At 58.9% G+C, this 19,727-nt stretch overlaps 1 protein-coding gene across 2 annotated transcripts in view; it reads left to right on the top strand.

The window, feature by feature from the left end:
• The first annotated feature begins 2,130 nt into the window (after positions 1 to 2,130).
• Positions 2,131 to 19,727, top strand: part of MAP2K3 (mitogen-activated protein kinase kinase 3) — a 34,983-nt gene continuing 17,386 nt past the window's right edge. Inside the window, exons 1-11 of one of the 2 annotated variants that reach the window (XM_006070186.4) lie at positions 2,131 to 2,337; positions 11,671 to 11,737; positions 12,012 to 12,060; positions 12,801 to 12,914; positions 13,011 to 13,130; positions 13,552 to 13,668; positions 14,547 to 14,598; positions 15,682 to 15,809; positions 16,238 to 16,315; positions 18,013 to 18,152; positions 19,178 to 19,243. In XM_006070186.4, the coding sequence (XP_006070248.2) occupies positions 2,289 to 2,337; positions 11,671 to 11,737; positions 12,012 to 12,060; positions 12,801 to 12,914; positions 13,011 to 13,130; positions 13,552 to 13,668; positions 14,547 to 14,598; positions 15,682 to 15,809; positions 16,238 to 16,315; positions 18,013 to 18,152; positions 19,178 to 19,202 (939 nt within the window). In that variant the 5' untranslated portion in view covers positions 2,131 to 2,288 and the 3' untranslated portion in view covers positions 19,203 to 19,243. The remainder of the gene's footprint in view (positions 2,338 to 11,670; positions 11,738 to 12,011; positions 12,061 to 12,800; positions 12,915 to 13,010; positions 13,131 to 13,551; positions 13,669 to 14,546; positions 14,599 to 15,681; positions 15,810 to 16,237; positions 16,316 to 18,012; positions 18,153 to 19,177; positions 19,244 to 19,727) is intronic. The other variant, XM_006070188.4, reaches the window with a different exon arrangement.

Raw genomic sequence — 19,727 nt, 5'->3', positions numbered from 1 at the left:
TATAGCAGCCCACATGGAGGTTTGTGATTCTCCGGCTGTCTGTCAGGCTCCCTGACTAAGCGTCACCTCCTGCAATGGCAGGCCTCGTCTGAGTCATAGGTGCCATAGGAGCAGGCTGGGTTGGGACAGGAGTTGCTTCCAGTGTCTGCGGCATGCTTTCCATGCTTCCTTTGTTCATTCCTCACATATTTTTTAGGCACCTACTATGTGGAACAGGGTTGTGCAACATAGCATAACATGTCCACAACCCTAGGCTGTGCAACAGGAGTGCTGCAGAGAGCAAGTTGGCAAGATTCCTGTCCAGGATGGTCTGATGGTCCAGAGTGAGAGTCATATTAAAAGCAGAGGAAATAGGAAAGGCATTGGTGGCGTGAGTGCTGTGCAGAGGAATACCACTGATTTGGGTGCATGGCCAGAAGGCCTCTGAAGGTAGTTCATTTAAGAGGATACCTGCAGGGGACTTCCCCGGTGGCCCAGTGGTTAAGACTTCACCTTCCACTGCAGGGAGTCAAGTGTTCAACCCTTGGTTGAGGTGCTAAGATCCCATATGCCTCCCAGCCAAAAAACCAACAGGTAAAACAGAAGCAATATTGTAACAAATACAATAAAGACTTGGTCCACATCAAAAAATCTTAAAAAAAAAAAAAAAAAGAGGAGGCCTATGGGATGAAAGGGACCAGCTCCAGGAATCATGGTGGAAGGTTGGAGGGGAAAAGATGTACCAGGCTGAGGGAACAGCAGAGGCGCAGGCCGCACGGTAGGACGGGTATTCGTGTGCACAAGGGGCAGCACTGAGAACCCGCTAACAGTGCGGAGGGAGCACAAGTCCCAGCGGTTGGCAGGGGCCTGAACCCAGAAAACCCACCGGACCAGGCTTGCAGTCCTGGTGGGGAGGTGTCTGTGCTGTTGCCCATTTTGCAGGTGGGTAAGCAGCAGGTCCCGAGGTCACAAGACCCATTTGGGACCAAGTACTCTGGGCCACTCCAGACACCCAGGAGTGGTAAGCCCGGGTCAGTTTCCCATAGGAAGTTCACAAACACTTGCTGGGCGTCTAGTAAGTGCCAGGCCCTAAGCCAGGCACTTGTGAGCTCACATTCATGAACCCATTTCAGAGAGGTTGCCCTGTCCCTGTAGCACAGGTATGTCAGCAGGCATGGAGATGCTCAGCACCCACCTCTGAGTGGCACAGTTGGCATTTGAACTCATAACCTGCTGAGTCCATAGCTCCTGTCTTTCTGCCCACGCCCTGGGTGCAGGAGGAAATAATGATAATAAGGAGGCCTGACCTTATCTCATCGGGCCTCCTCATCACTGTGAGGGTGGGCCCTGTGGCCACCTCATCTTACAAACGAAAAGGCTTCAAGCCTTTCTAGGAGGTGGTGGAATCTGCTTCCCTCACGTGAGGCGCCTGGCAGGTGACACACTCATGCCCACGTGAAGCGAGGGACTGACCCCGTGACCTCTGCTAGACTGTTCATTCTAGTGACCTGGTCCCAATGCCAGATTGGTGAGTGGCTCTTGAAATCCCCCAGGCTCCACATGGGAGCAGGAGAGAGGGCTGATCCGTCCGTAATGAATAGTCAACAAACACCTTCTGAGTGTCTGCGGAAGCCTGGGTCCCTTCCTTTCAGCAGCGCCTGGAAGCGGGGACGCGGAAACAGGCTCCGGGGTGACATGACTTGCCCAGGTCAGCCTGGCCAGGAAGTAGTCAAAGCGGGATGTGATCTCGGCCCCACCAGGGGGCGGGCGCACTTTGACGCCCGCAGCACCCACTTTTCCTTCCCGGGCCGCAGCTGGGCGGGCCTGGGGTACCCAGGGTTTCTGGGCACTCCAGCCTGCGCGAGCGGGGCGGGCCCGGGAGTGGGCTGGGCTGGTTTCCTGACCGGCAGCGGGAAGGACCCACCCGGGCTCCGAGGAGGGGGGGGCCTGACAGGTTTCCCGGTGAGGGGCAGGCTTGACAGTCTGTGGGAGGAGCCACGCCCTGGGCCAATGGAAGGTGAGGCTTGAGTTTGACGGGCAGGCCCCCGACGCCGTTTGATAGGCAGGGGCCGGGCCCAGAGACTGGAGGGCCAATGGGTCCGCGGGGCGGGGCCTATGTCGGCGCCGTCCCTCCGGGGGCCCTGCCGCACTGCCCAGTCTGGCCCCGCCGCCTGCCGCGGACACGTCCCTGTTGCCGCCCTGCCCGCCGCCCGGGCCACCCGCCCGCCCGTAGCCATGAGCGCGCTCCGCCCGGGCCGAGCCCGCCGCCCCCTGGACTAGTTCTGCCGCCGCCCGGACCCGCCCGCACCATGGAGTCCCCTGCCCCGAGCCCGCCCGCCGGCGTGCCCACGTCCAAAGGTAGGAACGCCCGGGCTGCGGACCCGACCTCTGCGCGGTCTCCCGGCCGGGCCCGCACCCGGGCAGCTTCTCGGCCTGGAAACCCTCCCTGATCGGTTCGGGCCCAGCCCGAACTCTGACGAAGGTTTCGTTCTGATCACCCCCCACCAGGTCAGAAACCTTGCTTGGACCTCCCCATTTGGGCCTTAACTGTAGCATGGACAGGAACGAACGCTCCCAGTCTGGGTCCCTCAGTTGGGACCCAGGTGGGATTCACTCCCATCTTGCACCCAGCCCCCCTCCACTCCTGCGTCCCAGGGCTGTATCCTGGCTGGGGTTTAACTGCCCTTCTGGGGATCTCTCTGTAAACGCCCCCTCCCATGTGGGTGTCCTGTCTACAGTCCAGCTCAGATCTCCCCTAACTCTCCCCCAAGGCTCTCCATCCTAGTAGGCCCCACATGGCCCCATTCCTGGCCGTCCTTCAGCCCTGTCTCGGTGAGGGGGAACCTCTCTTGGCCTCCCATCACACCTTACTGCATGGCCTCTCCACTGGCTCTGCTCATCTGGACTTGCAGGCTTCTCTCTGCACTGGGGGAGCTCATCTCCTCTTGTGCAGGGTTGATTGCTACCAGGTCTGTCCCCGCTGTCTGTGGGTCCAGGGCCAACTGCCAGGCGGTTGCTGGCTATGCAATGGTCTTGCTTTTGTCTTCTCCAAGCAGCCGGCCTTCTTGGAAATTTTTGTGAGGTGGCGGCTGCGGCAGCAGGATTTGTCATGCAGAGGGGGAGGACGAGACTTGGAGGGTGAAAGGGGGATTTTTTTTTGGCAGGAAAAGGATAGGATGTTTTTGGCATGTCAGTGTCTCAGAGGGCTGGACTGTGTGAGAGATTTCCAAACCGGACGCATCCGTAATGAATGAGCTGCCCCCGCCTCCCTAACCTGCTGCTTCACGCCAGCAGCAGGAGTGTCCTTATCACACCTACCTTCCGTGGACTTCAGGCGTAGGATGTGAGATAGTGAATACTAAAGAGTTCTAGGCAATTGTGGGTGATGACGATGAGAAGCGCTTAGCAGACAGTCTGACTGTGTTACTGTTACCATTTTTCTTGCTGGAAAGGCCCCAGCCATGTGGGATCCAGGCCTTGCCTCTCCTGGGTTGTAGCTGCAGAGTGAGGAGGAGAAAGGTAACAGCTGGCCCTTAGGGGCCCTAATCAGGGGTTACCCCTGCCTCTCTCTCTCTGGGTGGGGCCGGGGTGGCAGCTGGAGCGCTTATGGGATCCCAGGGAGGGTGTGGGTCCTCCTTCCCTGCTGCTGTTCCTGGTGGCTGCAGTGGCTGTGGACCCGAGCCCAGCCGGCCAGGTGGAGGGTAATTAAGTCTTAACCTAAGTGGGAGGCTGGGTCCCTGACCGCTGCCTAGCTACTGTGAGTACCCAGCAGGGACTTGCACCGCGCCGACCTCGTGGAGCTTGGGAACCGGGAAATCAGACATTTCTCTTCTCCAGCTCCAGGTGTAGGCCTAGCCTGGCCAGGCTGTGAGACCTCAGGCAGGTCCATCAACCTCTCTGGGCCACAGGGTTTTCGTGGGCAGAAAGAAGAGATTGGAAGCAGTGTTAGTTTTTGAAGTCCCTTTCTGCTGTTCCAGGCAGGGGACGCCTCATCAAAATAAAAATTAAAGTTGCAAGGTTGGGAAGGGAGAGGAGTCAGGCGTATGAAGGAATAAAGTACTTTGGGGCAACACTTATATGCTGTGTGACTTGAGCCCTGGTATTGTCTTCTCTGAGCCTCTCAGCAGAGAGAGGGCCAGAATGAGTTTCCAGTTTGTGGGTCTGGATAACAGATGATGTTTAGTGGGTTGGATGGAGGGTCAGGGGTCTACTCAAGGCCCAGGGACACCCTTAACCTCTTTGGAGTTTGTGGCAACACGTGGCAGGGAAGCCACAATGCCCCCCCACCCCCAAAATCCCAAACTTTTCCTGTGTGCCATGCATTCACCCATTTATAGTTCACAGCCTCATTCACAGACAAGGAAGCTGAGGCTCAGAAGTGTTCAGCGCTGTGCCTGAGGTCACACAGCTGTGACAGATGGAGGTGGGGTTCTAGGACTCAGTGCCCAGTGCTCCCCTGTGTCCCTTTTCTGTGCTGGGTGCTTGGGCTGAGCTGGTGGGACACTTCCCCTTCCCCCATCACACCTCTGTCCAGAAGCATCTTCTTGAGTCCATGCCTGACCTGGAGGATGGCCTGAGCCAGAGATGGTGCCTTATGTGTACACAGCCCTTTACAGCTGGCACACTTTATGCTCACTGCAGTGAAGCCCATTTGACAGGTGACAAAACTGAGGTCAGACAGGAGGAGTGTCTTGACCTAGCCTTTCCCATAGTGATGTCTTTCTTCACGCCTTCTTGAGGAATTTGGACCAAGCAGGGTGTGGTTGGCACCTGACCTTAGAGAGCTTTACCTCTGAGCTTCCTGCCCTGCAGGGGTGCCCTGTCCTGCCTTCCCTGCCACTGGCCCGGGCAGTTTCCAAGAGTGCATGAGGCCCCAGGCCCCATAGCCCTGATATTTTCCCAGCCCCCTTGCCCACAGGCCATCTCTGCCTGGGGTCAGAGGCTGAGAGCAGCCAGGGTCAGAGGGCAGGGGCACGTTTGGATAGACAGTCTGGGTCTGCTGCCTCCAGCCACTTTTGTCCTTGGGGTGCCCTGTGAGTGCTGCCCCCATGGGCACTTCCTGGTTGATCCTCCTGTGCCTCCTGCTGCCCCCTGGGCACACTGAGGCTGCAGGCGCACAGTGTCCTGGCCCTTCCTGCCATGTGGCTGCCCTCCCCTACCCGTCCTGTCCCTGGCTCTTGGAAAGATTGGAAGGTGGCATCTTGGGGACTTCCCCCACCCCTGGCATGACGCACAGGAAACTGTCTATCAGCCAGCCTGTGGCTCAGAGCCTGAAGGGAGCAAAGTTCTCAGTCACTTGTGCGGGGAGAGGGCCGGGGCAGCAGGAGGCTTCCGGCGGGTGAGTCAGCGGGCACCGGGCACTGACTCACTCTTGGGGCATGCCAGCCTGCCGGCTGCAGCTTAAAGAGCCAATGCCTGGCTGCTGGTGGGTGGGAGGGGGGCTGAGTCCCCGCCTCATGGGCTGGCCTCTGGTCCTGGGTTGGGCGTGGAGGCGGCCCCCTCCCTGGACCTGGTACGGGGTGGCTCCAGACCCCTGCTCCTGGCCCCTCGCCCATCCTCCCAGGAACTTCCTCTTGCTCATGGAGCTGGAGCAGGTGGTGGTGACTGTTCACTGCCCTCGGCCCAGGGGCTCCTCCTGCTCAGATGTGCAGCTGGGGGCTCCCGGCTGCAGAGGAGCAGAGGTGCCCTGAACTCCCACAGAGGCGAAGACTCTGGTCAGATCCCAGCCCAGCCCCTCCACTGTAACGTTGGACGTCCACTGCCCACTGTAATGCTTTCAGTCCCCTGGCATTGCCCAGCTCTCAGATGCAGGCCTCAGCTTCTTCACCTGCAGAATGGGTATGGGAACCCTGCATGCTGGCAGCTGTGAGGATGTGTGTAGACAGCCTCATCCCCCTTGCTAGTACCAGGTACCGGAACAGTAGAGACTGCCCTCTGCCTACGAGGAACCTCAGTGAGACAGGAAGTGGGCAGAGCCTGGGCTCAGGGGTGGGTGGGCCTGTGTTCAAATTCTGACTCGCTCCACTGCTTCCCAGCTTTCTCAGGTGCCCTCTCTGACCCTTAGTCTCCTCTTCTGTAAAGTGAGAGTAACCAACCCCCCATCTCAGAGTGGTGGTAAAGGTGGGAGATAGTGTTTGTCAAACAAATGTCGTCTGTTATTTTCTTGTGTTATGGTGGTGGCGGTTGTTCGTTGGTGGATGAACAAACAGAACGGGGACCTTGATGGTGGACTTGAAGCCCTATGACACTACTTTGGCTGCAGCTGGCACCTGCCAGGCTCTGGTGCCCACACTGGAGCCGGGAGCTTCATGGCCTCTTGGGCCTTCCTGGGGAGGGCTTGTGGGGAGCAGAGAGAATGGGATGGTTGCCTCCCCCACGGTGTAGGGCATGTGGCACCAGGAGTCAGGAGAGTGGGAGCCTCCTAGGCCAGCTGCTCAGTGGGCAGAGCCCCTTCAGGGCCAGGCAGGGCACTTGCTGTGGGTATGCAGGGTTGGGTGAGGACTGTCTTGACCAGGGAGCATCCTGGCTGGAGAAAAGGAGGCGGTGGAGGAGTGATTCTGAGGGTCCAGCTTCAAGGTTCGCCACTGAGCTGATGGGGAGCAGCTGGGAGGCAGGGCCTTGGTGGCCGTGGGGAACATTGTCAGTGTCTTGGAAGGGGTCACTGTTGGGCTGCAGAAGAGAACAACACACAGAGAGCCCCGTGCCAGCTGGATGGGGGAGATGGGGTGGGCCTGCCCGGAGCTCAGCTCTGCATGGTGGAGCTCATCGTCTCTAGGGACTGTATCTGCCTCCCCTTGGCGGTGCCTCTCGGAGGTGCCCACAGCATTGTCCACGTGAGTCAGGCTTCTTGCCCAGATGCTTTTGTGGTTGCTTCTGCCTCAGTGGCTCTGGGGACCCCTGCCCCCCAAGAAAGGGTCACCAGACTCACCCTGATGGGGACAGGTGCCTGTCACCCTCCCCATGTCCTGAGGACCCCTCTCTGGGGTGTCACTGCAGGCTGAACGGACAACCCAGGGGTTGTCCTGGCTCTCTGGGAGGCTGTGTCCAGTCACCCTTCCCCCCTGGTGCCCCTCCAGGCAACCCTGAACTGTCCTCCTGCGGTGTGGGGGCTGGGCCTGCAGCCGCTGCTGATGCCTCCCAGCAGGTGGGCATCCGTTCTTTTTGTGTGTTTTAACTACACGTATCTCGCAGACACCACAAGATTGTATAGAATGTACCTCTGCATTTTAAGGAATAAAGAAAAGGGAATTCTGTGCTCCTGACACTCAGCTGAAAAATATCTCACATTTCTGTGCCCCTGAAGCCCTTCAGTGTCGCCTCTTCCTGATAACTGTCCTGACTTTTGTGCTCATCATTTCTGTATTGTTTTAAATCGAGCCCTAAGGAACATGTGGTATATTTAGGTTCACTGACCTGCAGGAGTCCTGGGCCAGCATCCACACCATGGTCTGTGGGGCCAGCGCTGGTCGGGGGTGGGGGGTGGGGAGAGGCTGGAACTGGCCGGCAGTGAGGAACTGCACCATGGGGGTGATACTGGGGCCTCTGTTGAGGGTCAGCGTGTTAACATGTGGAAGCACTGAGCGTGTCTCAGCGTCTCCAGCTGTTATTGCTTCAAGTGAATCTCAAGTTCCCAGTGGTACAGTGTTCCCCCTGGGCAGCTGTACCACCAGCCCTGACTTTCATTGACTGCATCATTGTGTAGCTTCCAGGGTTTCTCTTAAGATTTTCACAAGCGAATGGTGCAAGGGGACAAGTGAAGGGCCTCGCGTGTCAGCAGAGGTGTTTGGGCGCCATCAGGGAGTGTAAAGGGAGGCACTTTGAGCCCGGTGTCTGGGGGCCAGCAGCGGAGGCTCAGTCCTGGCCAAAGGGCCTGACCCAGGCAGCCCTGGGCCCACTGCTGAGCATGTACCCTGACAGCACAGCCCGCAGCCCCAGAGCCGAGTCTCCACTCACTCCACACTTGCCTTGGCTCTTGTGCAAACCTGTTGCCAAAAGCAAGGCTCTCTCTGCGACAAGTTCAAATCCTACCTTTGTGCCTTACAGGCTGGGTGGTCCTGGGTAAGTCCCTCCCCTCTCTCTGAGCCTCAGTATCCTCATTCATACAGTGGGGATGAAAAAAAGCACCTGCCTGTCGAGTTGTCAGATACAGCACTTAGAGCAGCGCCCAGCCTGCATTGAGCTATGTCCCCACCTCTGTACCTCCAGCCCAGGCCTGCTCAGGACCTGACTGGGCACCTGGAGCCTGCCCCTAGCACAGGGGTGTGCCAACTGCCCAGCCATGACCTCAGTGTGAAGTGATTTCATCCCGTTTTACAGACAAGGCAACATGGCTGGTTGTCGGAGGTGGGGGCCTCACTCTAACGCCCTCTTGTCCATGATAGCAGCAGCCTTCCACTCACATGCAGGCCTTTCCTGTCTCCTCTAGGAGTCACAATGCCCCTGGAGGAGAAGCTCTTCGCTTCACCTCACTTAGGGAAACCAGGGCTCTCCACTCCAAGGAGCCTCCACAGCCAGGCCCACATCTGCCACAGCGCCCCCAGTACTGAGCCCACAGGGAGCACCAGGCTGGGCCGGGGCCGCTCAGCCCAACAGCTCTGCCCGGCTCCCCTCCTGCCCACCACCCCACAGTGGTGAGGTGGCCACTTGGCCACATGCTGGCTTCCTAAGCCCCGGGACCCCACCTCCCTTGTGCCCCCACCTCCTGCGGCCCTTCTCATCTGCAGAGTCCATGGGAGGGCCCCAAGCCATCCAGCTCACAGCCTCTGTCCCCTCAGCACTGAGTAGGCAGGCCCTGAGGCCAGGTCTGAAGACATTCGGCAACTTGGGGTGCTACTGGCATCTGTGGGGTAGAGGTGCCGCCCCACAAGCCAGGATGTTCCAGCACAGGACGCCCAGCCTGGGGAGACAGGCCCACAGATGAAGGGGGCCTGGGGCCCCTCTGAGGAGAGGCTGCAGGTGTCTGCCCACCCACCCAGGCAGATGCTGGAGCCCCTCCCAGAGGTGGGTGGTTCACCCTGCTCTAAGTACAGCTGGGCCTGGGCCTTGTCTCCCCAGGGGCACTGATGCTTCTGCCTGTCACTGGACGCCAGTGCCAGCCCCCCCACCACTGGACCCAAGCTCAGGGGCCCATCTGGGTTCATAGATGAGGTGCTGAGGCCATACAGCAGGGTGTGCTGGAGGCTCGATCCAAACCCGGTCCAGAGGTGGCTTCAAGAGGGTGTGCACACCGTGGCAAGGGGTGCAGGCCTTGGGCGGGAGCCTGGAGGAGGCACTGGGCCGCAGGAGAGGCGTGTGGTCACTGTTTCTGCTCTGGGTGGTCTAGCTCCAGGGCTGCCCAGTGCTTGCAATGCCCATTCTTCAGCACCAACTGCAGGCCGGGCACCAGACCACATTCTCAGCTGGCCGAGAGCCGGGGACACGACTGCTTGGAGAGGTGACCCCTTGTCGGTCCCCAGGAGGTGTGGGCTGAGGAGGTGTTGCCTTGGGGCTCAGGCCCATCCAGCTCCTTGGGGAGGGGAGCGGGCTTCCTGGGGCCCTTGATGTTGGCAAACTTGAAACAGCAAAGGAACAAACTGTGCAGGTGTGGAGAGAGTGGGCCTGGCCAGAGCTGGCCCTGCTTGTGCCTCAGGGAGTCCTGTCCAGGGGCCTGGGCCTACTCCCGGTAAGGTTGGACCCTGCTGGTCCCCTCTTACCTCACGCCCTCCTAGCTGGAGCTGGGGACAGGGCTCCTCCCAGATGGGGAATCTGAGGCCCAGAGGCATGAAGCCTGCCTGGGGCAGTAGGCAGGGGTGAGATGAGGCCTTGGGTCCAGCTTCAGGCCTGAGTCCGCCCTGCCTTGACCCCTGTAGGCCTGCTGGGCTTATCTCCCCCGCCAGCCCCCGCCCCCTCCGCACCCCCAGTCAGCCGGGAGTGAGTTGGGGTGAAGTGCTGATGGTGTCAGGTGTGACTGTGGGTCCTCATGCTTCTCCACCTGGGCCCTTTCTGGGGCAGCTGAGGCTGAGAGAGGCCAGGGTGCATGCACAGGGGGCCTGCACACGGGGTACCTGCACACACGGGGCCTGCACACGGGGGACCTGCACACATGGGGCCTGCACACACAGGGCCTGCACACACGGGGCCTGCACACGGGGGCCTGCACACACGGGGCCTGCACACACGGGGCCTGCACACACGGGGCCTGCACACACGGGGGGCCTGCAGACGGGGGGCCTGCACACACGGGGCCTGCACACGGGCACCTGCACACACAGGGCCTGCACACAGGGGGCCTGCACACGGGGTGCCTGCACACAGGGGGCCTGCACACGGGGCGCCTGCACACAGGGGGCCTGCACACGGGCGCTGGCACACATAGGGCCTGCACACGGGGGGCCTGCACACGGGGGCCTGCACACAGAGGGCCGGGATGCCTGCACACACGGGGCCTGCACACGGGCACCTGCACACATACAGGGCCTGCACACAGGGGGCCTGCACACGGGGTGCCTGCACACAGGGGGCCTGCACACGAGGTGCCTGCACACACGGGGCCTGCACACGGGGTGCCTGCACACAGGGGGCCTGCACACAGAGGGCCGGGGTGCCTGCACACACGGGGCCTGCACACGGGCACCTGCACACATACAGGGCCTGCACACAGGGGGCCTGCACACACGGGGCCTGCACACGGGCACCTGCACACATACAGGGCCTGCACACAGGGGGCCTGCACACACGGGGCCTGCACACGGGCACCTGCACACATACAGGGCCTGCACACAGGGGGCCTGCACACATGGGGCCTGCACACGGGTGCCTGCACACACAGGGCCTGCACACAGGGGGCCTGCACACGGGGTGCCTGCACACACGGGGCCTGCACACGGGCACCTGCACACACAGGGCCTGCACACAGGGGGCCTGCACACGGGGTGCCTGCACACAGGGGGCCTGCACACGGGGCGCCTGCACACAGGGGGCCTGCACATGGGCGCCTGCACACAGAGGGCCGGGGTGCCTGCACACACGGGGCCTGCACACGGGCACCTGCACACATACAGGGCCTGCACATGGGTGCCTGGACACAGGGTCCTGGCCCATGGGCCTGGCTGTGGGTAATGCCTATTAGACAAAGCCCCACTTGCTGGGTGGCTTCAATACTGGACTTCCTGTCTGGTGGCTAGAGCCCCATCTAGGTTTCACAGGGCTGGTCCTGCTGCGGCCGCAGATGGTTGTCTTCCTCCCTGATGCATGTCTTGTCTCTATGTCCAAGCTTCTCCTTTTTAAGGAGCCTGTTGTGTTGGATCAGGGCTCCACTTTGTGACCTCACTGTGACCTGGTCATTTCTGTAAATCTCAAGTAGGATCATGCTCAGAGGTACTGGGTGTTGGGACTTCAGTGTTCACTCTTCAGGCCTGGGAGTGCAGGGGCCTCATGGGGGTTGGGGAGCAGGCTCATCTTCCTTGGGGGTGCTGTCTTTTCTCAGATGACCATGGAGTGACTGTTTCAGGATGACCGGCGGGGCTTGGACCCTCTAGCCTGGGCTGGACATGTCCTCAGGGTGCCTGGAGGCCTTGGGGTCCCATCCTGGCACTGACCACAGTGGCCCTTGGCATCTGTGTCTGTGCTGGGCCCCTGGGACCTGTCCCTCTCTGTCCCTGGGGATGTTGGTTGACCAGTGATTGACTGCACGCTCCCTTCTTTCCCTTTTAGGAAAGTCCAGGAGGAAAAAGGATTTACGAATCTCCTGCATGTCCAAGCCGCCGGCGCCCAGCCCCACGTGAGTTGGCCTCAGTTCCTCTGGCACTGCCTAGAAGGCCTCCTGCAGGGGCCAGTGTTGGGGGCCAGGTCGCCTGTGCGGGCGGCATCTCCTCTAAGCAGCTGCGGGGGCCATGTGCCTCGCATGTGCTCTCGGAGCCCTCCTTGCCCATCTGAGGGCGTGTCCATGTGACAGGCCATGTGCTGCCCCACAGATGCTTGGTGACTGTGGGGGGGTGGGACCCCCTTGAGAGGGCAGAGCTCTCTGGGGCTCACGCCTCCGCTCTCCCCTGCAGGCTCCCCCGGAACCTGGACTCCCGGGCGTTCATCACCATCGGAGACAGGGTAGGTGTCAACAGACCCTAGGAGGTGTCTGTGGGTGGAGACAGAGCTGGGCTGTAGAGGGGGCCTGGCTTCTCCATGCTGACCAGGTGGCCCATCTGGTGGCTACCTCCTGGGCCCTGGGGAGCTGGAGTCACGGTGCTGAGTGTGCAGATCCCTGGCTCTGCCCAAAGGGCCTGCGTTTCACTGGCACCTCCTGAGGCCAGTGGTTCCCTTGGGAAGCCGGGCTTGGGGGCCGTGTGCTGCCCACAGGACATGCTGAGGAGTCTTGTTCATCCGCCTGCTTGCTTCTTCTGGCAGCAGGTCAAGAGGGAGGGTAGATGACCAGGGCCCTGCTGCTCCCTGGGAGGCAAAGCCGTTCTTTTATCCTATCTGTGTTCCCAGAGCCTGAAACAGGGACTTACACGCCATAGGTGATGAATGAGTGAGTCTGGCCACCTGAGAGGGTAGGGCGAGAGGAAAAGGGCATCTCTTTAGGGCCCAGCACCGCTGGGAGCATTTCCCAGGCTGATGTGCTGACACCCTGTAGTAGCCTTCCGATGTAGGTGCTGTGCCTGTTTTAGAGAAGGTGAAGGGAAGCTCAGAGAGGTTACGTGACTTACCCCAGGACACACAGCAGAAGTGGCTGGTGCAAGACTTGAGCACAAGTCTGACTGGCTGGCGATTCTCTTTCTGCTGCCCCAGCATCTCCACTGGTGCCTGACTTGGCCCCCCTGAACCCTCTCTCCTTTCTGTCTCCTAAGAACTTTGAGGTGGAGGCGGATGACCTGGTGACCATTTCAGAGCTGGGCCGAGGTGCCTATGGGGTGGTGGAGAAGGTGCGGCATGCCCAGAGCGGCACCATCATGGCTGTGAAGGTGAGCACTGTCCCCGACCCAGGGCCGTCAGAACCGGGGGCACCTGGGGCTGCACCTCTGCCGCTCGGGCTCTGACCGCAGCCCCTCCCCCCACAGCGCATCCGGGCCACCGTGAACTCTCAGGAGCAGAAGCGCCTGCTCATGGACCTGGATGTCAACATGCGCACGGTGGACTGTTTCTACACCGTCACCTTCTACGGGGCCCTCTTTAGAGAGGTGAGGAAACACGGCCAGCCTCCCTGCTGGCCGAGTCAGCTGACAGGGAGCCCAGGAGCTTGGGGTTACCCCAGGGAATGCTGCACCCAGCCTTCTCAGAAGGCTATCCTGGATGGGGCGTGGGGGTGGGGGACAGTATGTTGCCAGTGAAGGGACCCATCGGCCAGGGTCAGAGCTGGGATGAGCCGTGGAAGGAGGAGTCTGACGGGGGAGAGCCAAGGTGACAGTTGGGGGAGGCTGCCATGTGGACCCAGCAGTGTAGGCGAGCCTTGTCAGGGAGGGGCTGGGAGGTCAGAGAACCCCTGAGGGCTGAGGGGTGGAAGTGTCGGGGGCTGGCCGGCTCCATGGGGATGGGCATGGGAGGATGCTGGGCCAGGTAGCCCAGGGCGGATGTGGCTGAGCTGTGGCTGTCCACCTGCAGGGAGACGTGTGGATCTGCATGGAGCTCATGGACATGTCCCTGGACAAGTTCTATCGGAAGGTGCTAGACAAGGGCTTGACAATCCCAGAAGACATTCTCGGGGAGATCGCTGTGTCTGTAAGTGGGGTTGAGGGGGTCCCAATGGTAGTGTCTTGGGCAGAGCTGGGCCCCCCGTGTGGCCTCCAGCTGTGGTCCTGCAGCTGGGCAGCTGCCCTTGGAAGCCCCAGGTGCCCCCACCCTGGAGCGGAGCCTGCTCAGGAGACCCTGGGGGCCCTGGAGCAACAGAGATTTGGCAGAGCCAGGATCTCTGGGCCTTCCTGTGCAGCTCCTGAGTTTTGAGGCCACAGAAGAGGACTTAGTGCTCACAGCTTCCTTATCCTGAAGATGCTCAGAGGCAGCTCTCAGAGGCACGCCGTCAGTGGAGAAAACCACGGGTCTGCCTCTTGAGCTTGCATGTCCTAGGGCGGCGGCTCCCTGGGCATGAGCACCCAGCAGCTGAAGCAGAAGGGGCATGGGGTCTGTGTACCCGTGGTCCTCACCCCTGACTGCAGCTGTGAACGTGTAAACTTACCCCCAGGGCGCTGAGTCAGAATCTTCCGGGTGAATCCTGTGGGGAGTGGCTCTGAGCATGTAGCCCAGTGACTGCTAGTAGGGGAGAGGGGTGGATGCAAGGAGGCTGCAGAAGGGCCAGATTCTACCCAGGAGTCTGGTGGAGGGAGGGACAGCACTCTGGGGGTTCATAAGTCAGACTCCCCAGGGTCTTGGTCACATCACCTGAGACCCTGGCCCATTCAGAGCAGTGTAGGAACCAGGTGTATCAGTATCAGGGTGACCAGGACACCACAGCAAAGGCTGGGATGTGGGCGGGAGCCTCAGGTGGTGAGGGGCTGGGTGTGACCTGGGGGAGGGCGACAGACAGCCCTGGGTGGGGAGTCTTATGGCTCTGTCACTGTTGATGCGACCTGTTTCTCCCCACTTCCTATCCCAAACACCAGATTGTGAGGGCCCTGGAACACCTGCACAGCAAGCTGTCCGTGATCCACAGAGGTCAGTGCCTGGGCCGGCTGGTGAGGAGGGGCCTGGCCTCACACACACATTCCCGCGGTCCTGCCGGGCCTGCGATGCTGAGGCTCTGGGAGGCGACAGGCTGTGATGTGCCCGTTGGGTCCGGGCCGCTGTCCACTCCTCTCAGCCATTCCCGTCAGTCCCCAGGCCCGTCCCAGTTTTGTTCCCTGGCGCTCAGAGCGTGGACAGGGTGGACCTTCATCCTGGGAAAGCCAGCGCATCTTGTCTTGACGTGTTGTTTACGTGTTGAGGAGTGTGCTGCACGAATCCGATCATCGTTTACACTGGGTCACGCCCACCCTCCCCTCCCTTTCTTGCCCTGTAACGCCCCAGCCCCCGACTCCTCTGATTTTCTCAAGGGGGTTGGTTTTGCTTGTTCTCAGCCTCCCAACTGGGCCAGTGATTCTGAGACTCGGTGGGGCTGTGTGTGTCCTGCTTGTCCCCTCCCTCTGTGTTCTGAGGGGTCTGCTTTTCCACATGGAGTTCATTAGGCTCAGCCCTTTGACCACTCAGTGGTCCCCGGGTCACTGCTATTGGCAGGTTTTCGTGGACCCTTTGGGCATCTCTCTGAGCCCCTGCAGACGTCCTCGTAAAAGGCAGGAGGGATGCGCGTGTATCCTGTGCGTGTGCTTGCTGGATGGCCCCGCTGTGCCCCCTAGCTCACTCCGTGTCCACTCTGTGCCCGCTCCGTGCCCACCTTGAGTCCTGGGGCTCTGGGTTTTCCCACAGACCCGCCTCCTGTGTTTGAGCAGCTGCCTTGTGCTTCCTAGCCAAGACTGCTGGCCCCTCAGGGTGGATATTGGGTGGTTTACAGCACTCATACTGTTAGTGATGCGTTCCCTGCATCTGGGTGGACCCCAGAGCCAGAGGTTGCACTGGTAAGTGGAGGCTGAGTCCCAACTGTGAAGCTGCAAAGACATGGTCCTGGGGGAAGCCCTGGTGGAGCCAACTTCTCTCCCCACCTGTGGCTGGAGGCCAGGGCTCCTGACTGTGTGGCTACCAGCTCTGACCTGGGCAGTGGGGGCCAACAACCAGTAGCTGAAAGGCGTGTCCTACTTCTGGCAGATGTGAAGCCGTCCAATGTCCTTATCAACAAGGAGGGCCACGTGAAGATGTGTGACTTTGGGATCAGTGGTTACTTGGTGGATTCCGTGGCCAAGACAATGGATGCTGGCTGCAAACCCTACATGGCCGTAAGTGGTTCCCAGGTCATGCCCAGAGGAAGCAGCCAGTCTTAGGCACCTAGCTGTGTCCTCCTGCTCCATCAGGAATGAGGCCTCCCCAGACCCCGAATTTCCTTCTAGAGGGAGTCTCCTGCTCAACCCTCTCCACCCCTTTCTGACTGGCCCCACGGCGTCCTTTTGGATGATAGGTTTCACCTCAGGGGGGTGGCTGGTGGGGCCTGCGAGAGTTGCCAATACCCCAAGGTGGGACCCCCAGATGTGGCAGCTGTGTGGCAAGACTTAGGCTTCCACCTCGAGACCCTGGCCCTCACCAGCCTCAGCTTCCACACTTGCTCTGGGGGAGGTAGGATGGGTGAGCACTGGCCCCTAAGTTTTGTGGGGGGCAACCAGACCCAGCTGAGGGGGACTGGGTGACCCTCCTCTGGCTCCTCTTCCAGCCTGAGAGAATCAACCCAGAACTGAACCAGAAAGGCTACAATGTCAAGTCTGATGTCTGGAGCCTCGGCATCACCATGGTACGGCCTGGGGCACCCTTGCTGGTCGGGTGGAGCACAGGTGGGGGCTGTGCCAGGTCTGTGGGCTTCTGGGGGCCAGATAGCCTAGCCTGGACAGAAGGGTTGGTTGGCTTCACGATGTGAGAAGAGACAGTGCCATCAAAGATTATGGTGTCCTCAGTGGCGTGTCCGCAGATGCCTCACGCCCTCCCTGGATTAGGGCAGCGTTATGCCGCTCTCGTCTGTGACGACTTCCTGTTGGACTTCCTCAGGGCTCGCAGTGCTCACTGAGAATGCACAGCCAGCCCCAGACCAACTGGCTCCCTGTGCATGAGGGCTTCAGGACAGTGGCGAGGCTCAGCGACCTGCCCTGCTCATTTTTGCTGCTTCTCCACGTTTACTCCCACAAATAATGCCATACTATGTGTCTCTATGCCCAGAGGCTGCTTATGTTTTCATTTTTTGAGCTCTTTTAGAAAAAATTACCAGGAGAGAAACGACTAGGTCCAAGGTTTTTGTCCTTAAGCTGTTTTCGTCCTTAAGCTCTGGTGGCCACTGCATCCTCCTCTGCAGCCCAGGCAGGGTCCTCACTCCCGTGTGCTGGAGTCAGTGGAAACTATAGGGAAAAAAGGCTGTCTTTGCCCTATGAAAATCCAGGGTCATAGCCATTCCTGCCACACTGCGTCACCTCCATCTGTGGGCCTGTTTGTGTCTTGGTTGGAGGGGAGCCTGGAGCCTGATGAGAAGGTGCTTTCTGAGCACAACTAGTGACCTGTTGGGGTGCGTCTGCTTGAGTTGAGGTCTCTCCTGTTTATTACGGTGATCGCTTGTCAGGGAGGTGGACCTGAGTTTTCATGTCAGCAGTCAAAATTGGAAGCAGAGTTTGTTGTGAGCCAGCCATTCTTTCCTACAAATGACTCCTGCAGGCGAGGCATGGGGCACAGGGAGATCTGGGTCTAGTAGAAGCGATGAGGCCATGGCAGCCTTGTGTCCAGGGAGTCGGGGAGAAACAGTGGCAGGATCAGAGTAGAAAGGCTTCCTGGAGGGGGAAGCGTTGGAGGTGGGGTTCCCAGGCATTGGTGGCTGGGTGGTGGGGGCTTTGTGGAGGAGAAAGGGCTGCAGACTTCATTTCCTAATGGGGACTGGTGGATTGCTGCACAGCCCAAAGATGAACCTCTCAGTCTAACATTCCTCCTGCAAGCTCATGAGAATCATTTCATTTCCTGCTTGCCTTTTCAGTAATAACAACAGCCCACATAAATGGCAGCAGATGCTAAGGTGTTGCTGAGACATTAGGGAGGAGGGAGTGGTTTGTGGGGAACTTCGAAGCCGATCGCTCTTCTAAGGCGCTTTGCTGACAGCGGCTTTGTGGGGAGCACCCCAGGCTGCCAGCCCTCTGATTTTTCCAGGTTAGCTGGAACCTGGGTTTTAATGCAAAACCTTCTGAATTCAGATTGTTTGAAAACCTGATAGCCAAGCCAGTCAAAACTCAGGGTTGAAGTTGTACCATGAGCTATAGTCTTTGCTGGCTGGGACAGAAGAACTGACTCCTCTGTCGCCTTGGCTTTCATCTTTGGACTGATGTCACCTGTCAGCCCCTTAACCTGCCTCACAGTCCAGCTCTGGATGCTGGACCAGGACAGGCAGGATCTTTGAAGGCTTTGCTTCCGTGTGAGAGCGTGGGTGTCTCTGACCCGGCAGTACTATCTCCACTGCAGATTGAGATGGCCATTCTGCGATTTCCTTACGAGTCCTGGGGGACCCCCTTCCAGCAGCTGAAGCAGGTGGTAGAGGAGCCGTCCCCCCAGCTCCCAGCTGACCGTTTCTCCCCTGAGTTTGTGGACTTTACTGCACAGTGGTGAGTCTCAGCCCTGCTCAGACCTGAGGGCCTCCCTGAGCCCAGTCAGTACCCCTCCCTGCCCTGGCCAGATCCCATCCTCCCTGGGCCCGGTCTCCTTTTTGAGCAGATAAACCCCAATAACAGCATGAAGATAGTAGGCAGAAATAGAGTATAAGGATAATTTGACAAACTATGGTCCTGGGAGGAGTTTTTAATACAGTTCCTCTAGAAATGGACAGATCACATAGATCAAAAAAAAATGAAGAGTATATGGAGGATTTAAATGCACAGTAAATATGCTTTTGTTGATGTTTAGAACTTTGTATCACATTAAAGAATGCCCACAAGATCCTTATAAAGATTAATTATGTTTGCGATTACAGAGGAAATAAGGGAAAAGGCAGGAGGTAAAGTCGTATAGGCCATATTCTCTTGACTATAATTAGATGGAACAGAAAATACAAACTATGGAGAAAAAAGCTACAAGGAAATTAAAAGTAAATTCTTCTAATATACTCTTGGGTTATAAGGAGATCTAAAACATAAAATTATAAAGTAGTGAGAAGTGAAGACTGAGAGTATAACATACCAACAGCTTTGTGCTGTGGCCAGAGAGACCTCAGGGGAGAATTCACAGCCTTTCTTTCTTTCACTGGAAAATAAGAAAGTCTGAAAACAGGTGTGCCTGGCAGACAGGGTCATTCTCTCCCAGGACCCATGGTAAGGAACTTCCTCTCTCGATTAAGGACACCAAGCATATGATGGTTAATGGTAGCATTTTAGTACTGGGATCATTGGAAATCTCCTAGGTCACTATAGAGATAAGAAAGCTCACAGCCCAGGAGGCAAAGAAACTTGGTCCAGTCTCTGTGGTGGGTACCATAATCCCACTCTGCCCTTGGAAGCCCCCAGGACAGGTCAGTCCTTTCTTTTCTGAGCCTCGGGAGCATGTGTGTCTCCTTGCTGCTTGGGCAGGGCCAAGCCCAGCCTGACTTGACTGGCCTGGATGGGCTGGACTCGCTTCCCTGCCATCCTGGCCCCAGCCTACCCTGTTCTCTCCTAGCCTGAGAAAGAACCCCGCGGAACGCATGAGCTACCTGGAGCTGATGGTGAGTGTGGGTGGGGCTCTCTGGGAGAGGGCTGCCTCTATGCACAGCAGTGGGCAGCTCCTCTGGCTTGCCTCTGCATTCAGAATTATTTGAGGAACTTTGTCGCTCATTCTCTCATTCACTTGTGTACTCTGGCTCCCTCTTTCACCCTTCATGCCAGGCTCTTGGAGTGGGGCAGAGGGCCAGCAGGGCAGCCGGGCCATTTTATTTGGAGGTGTCGGGAGGTTTTGCAGGGGAAGTGGGCCTCGAAGGATGAATGAGGATCTCCTCGCCAATGGAGAGGGCACTCCACTTGGTATGCCCATTGTGGACAGAGTCCTGGCGTGTGCAGGCAAGAGCAAGTTGAGGGTGGCAGTGAGAGAGCTGAGGAGGAAGCCTGAACACTCTCTACCTGGAGGGCCTCCAAGGGCAGGGGTGCTGGAAGGATCAGGGTGCAGGTTAGGACTAGGAGTTGGCTGGTTGCCCTCCAAGGTGACTGCCTTCT

Source organism: Bubalus bubalis, chromosome 3 (genome assembly GCF_019923935.1).
Source record: "Bubalus bubalis isolate 160015118507 breed Murrah chromosome 3, NDDB_SH_1, whole genome shotgun sequence".
Classification (NCBI taxonomy): Eukaryota; Metazoa; Chordata; class Mammalia; order Artiodactyla; family Bovidae; genus Bubalus; species Bubalus bubalis.
This window is presented reverse-complemented; position numbering and strand designations above follow the sequence as displayed.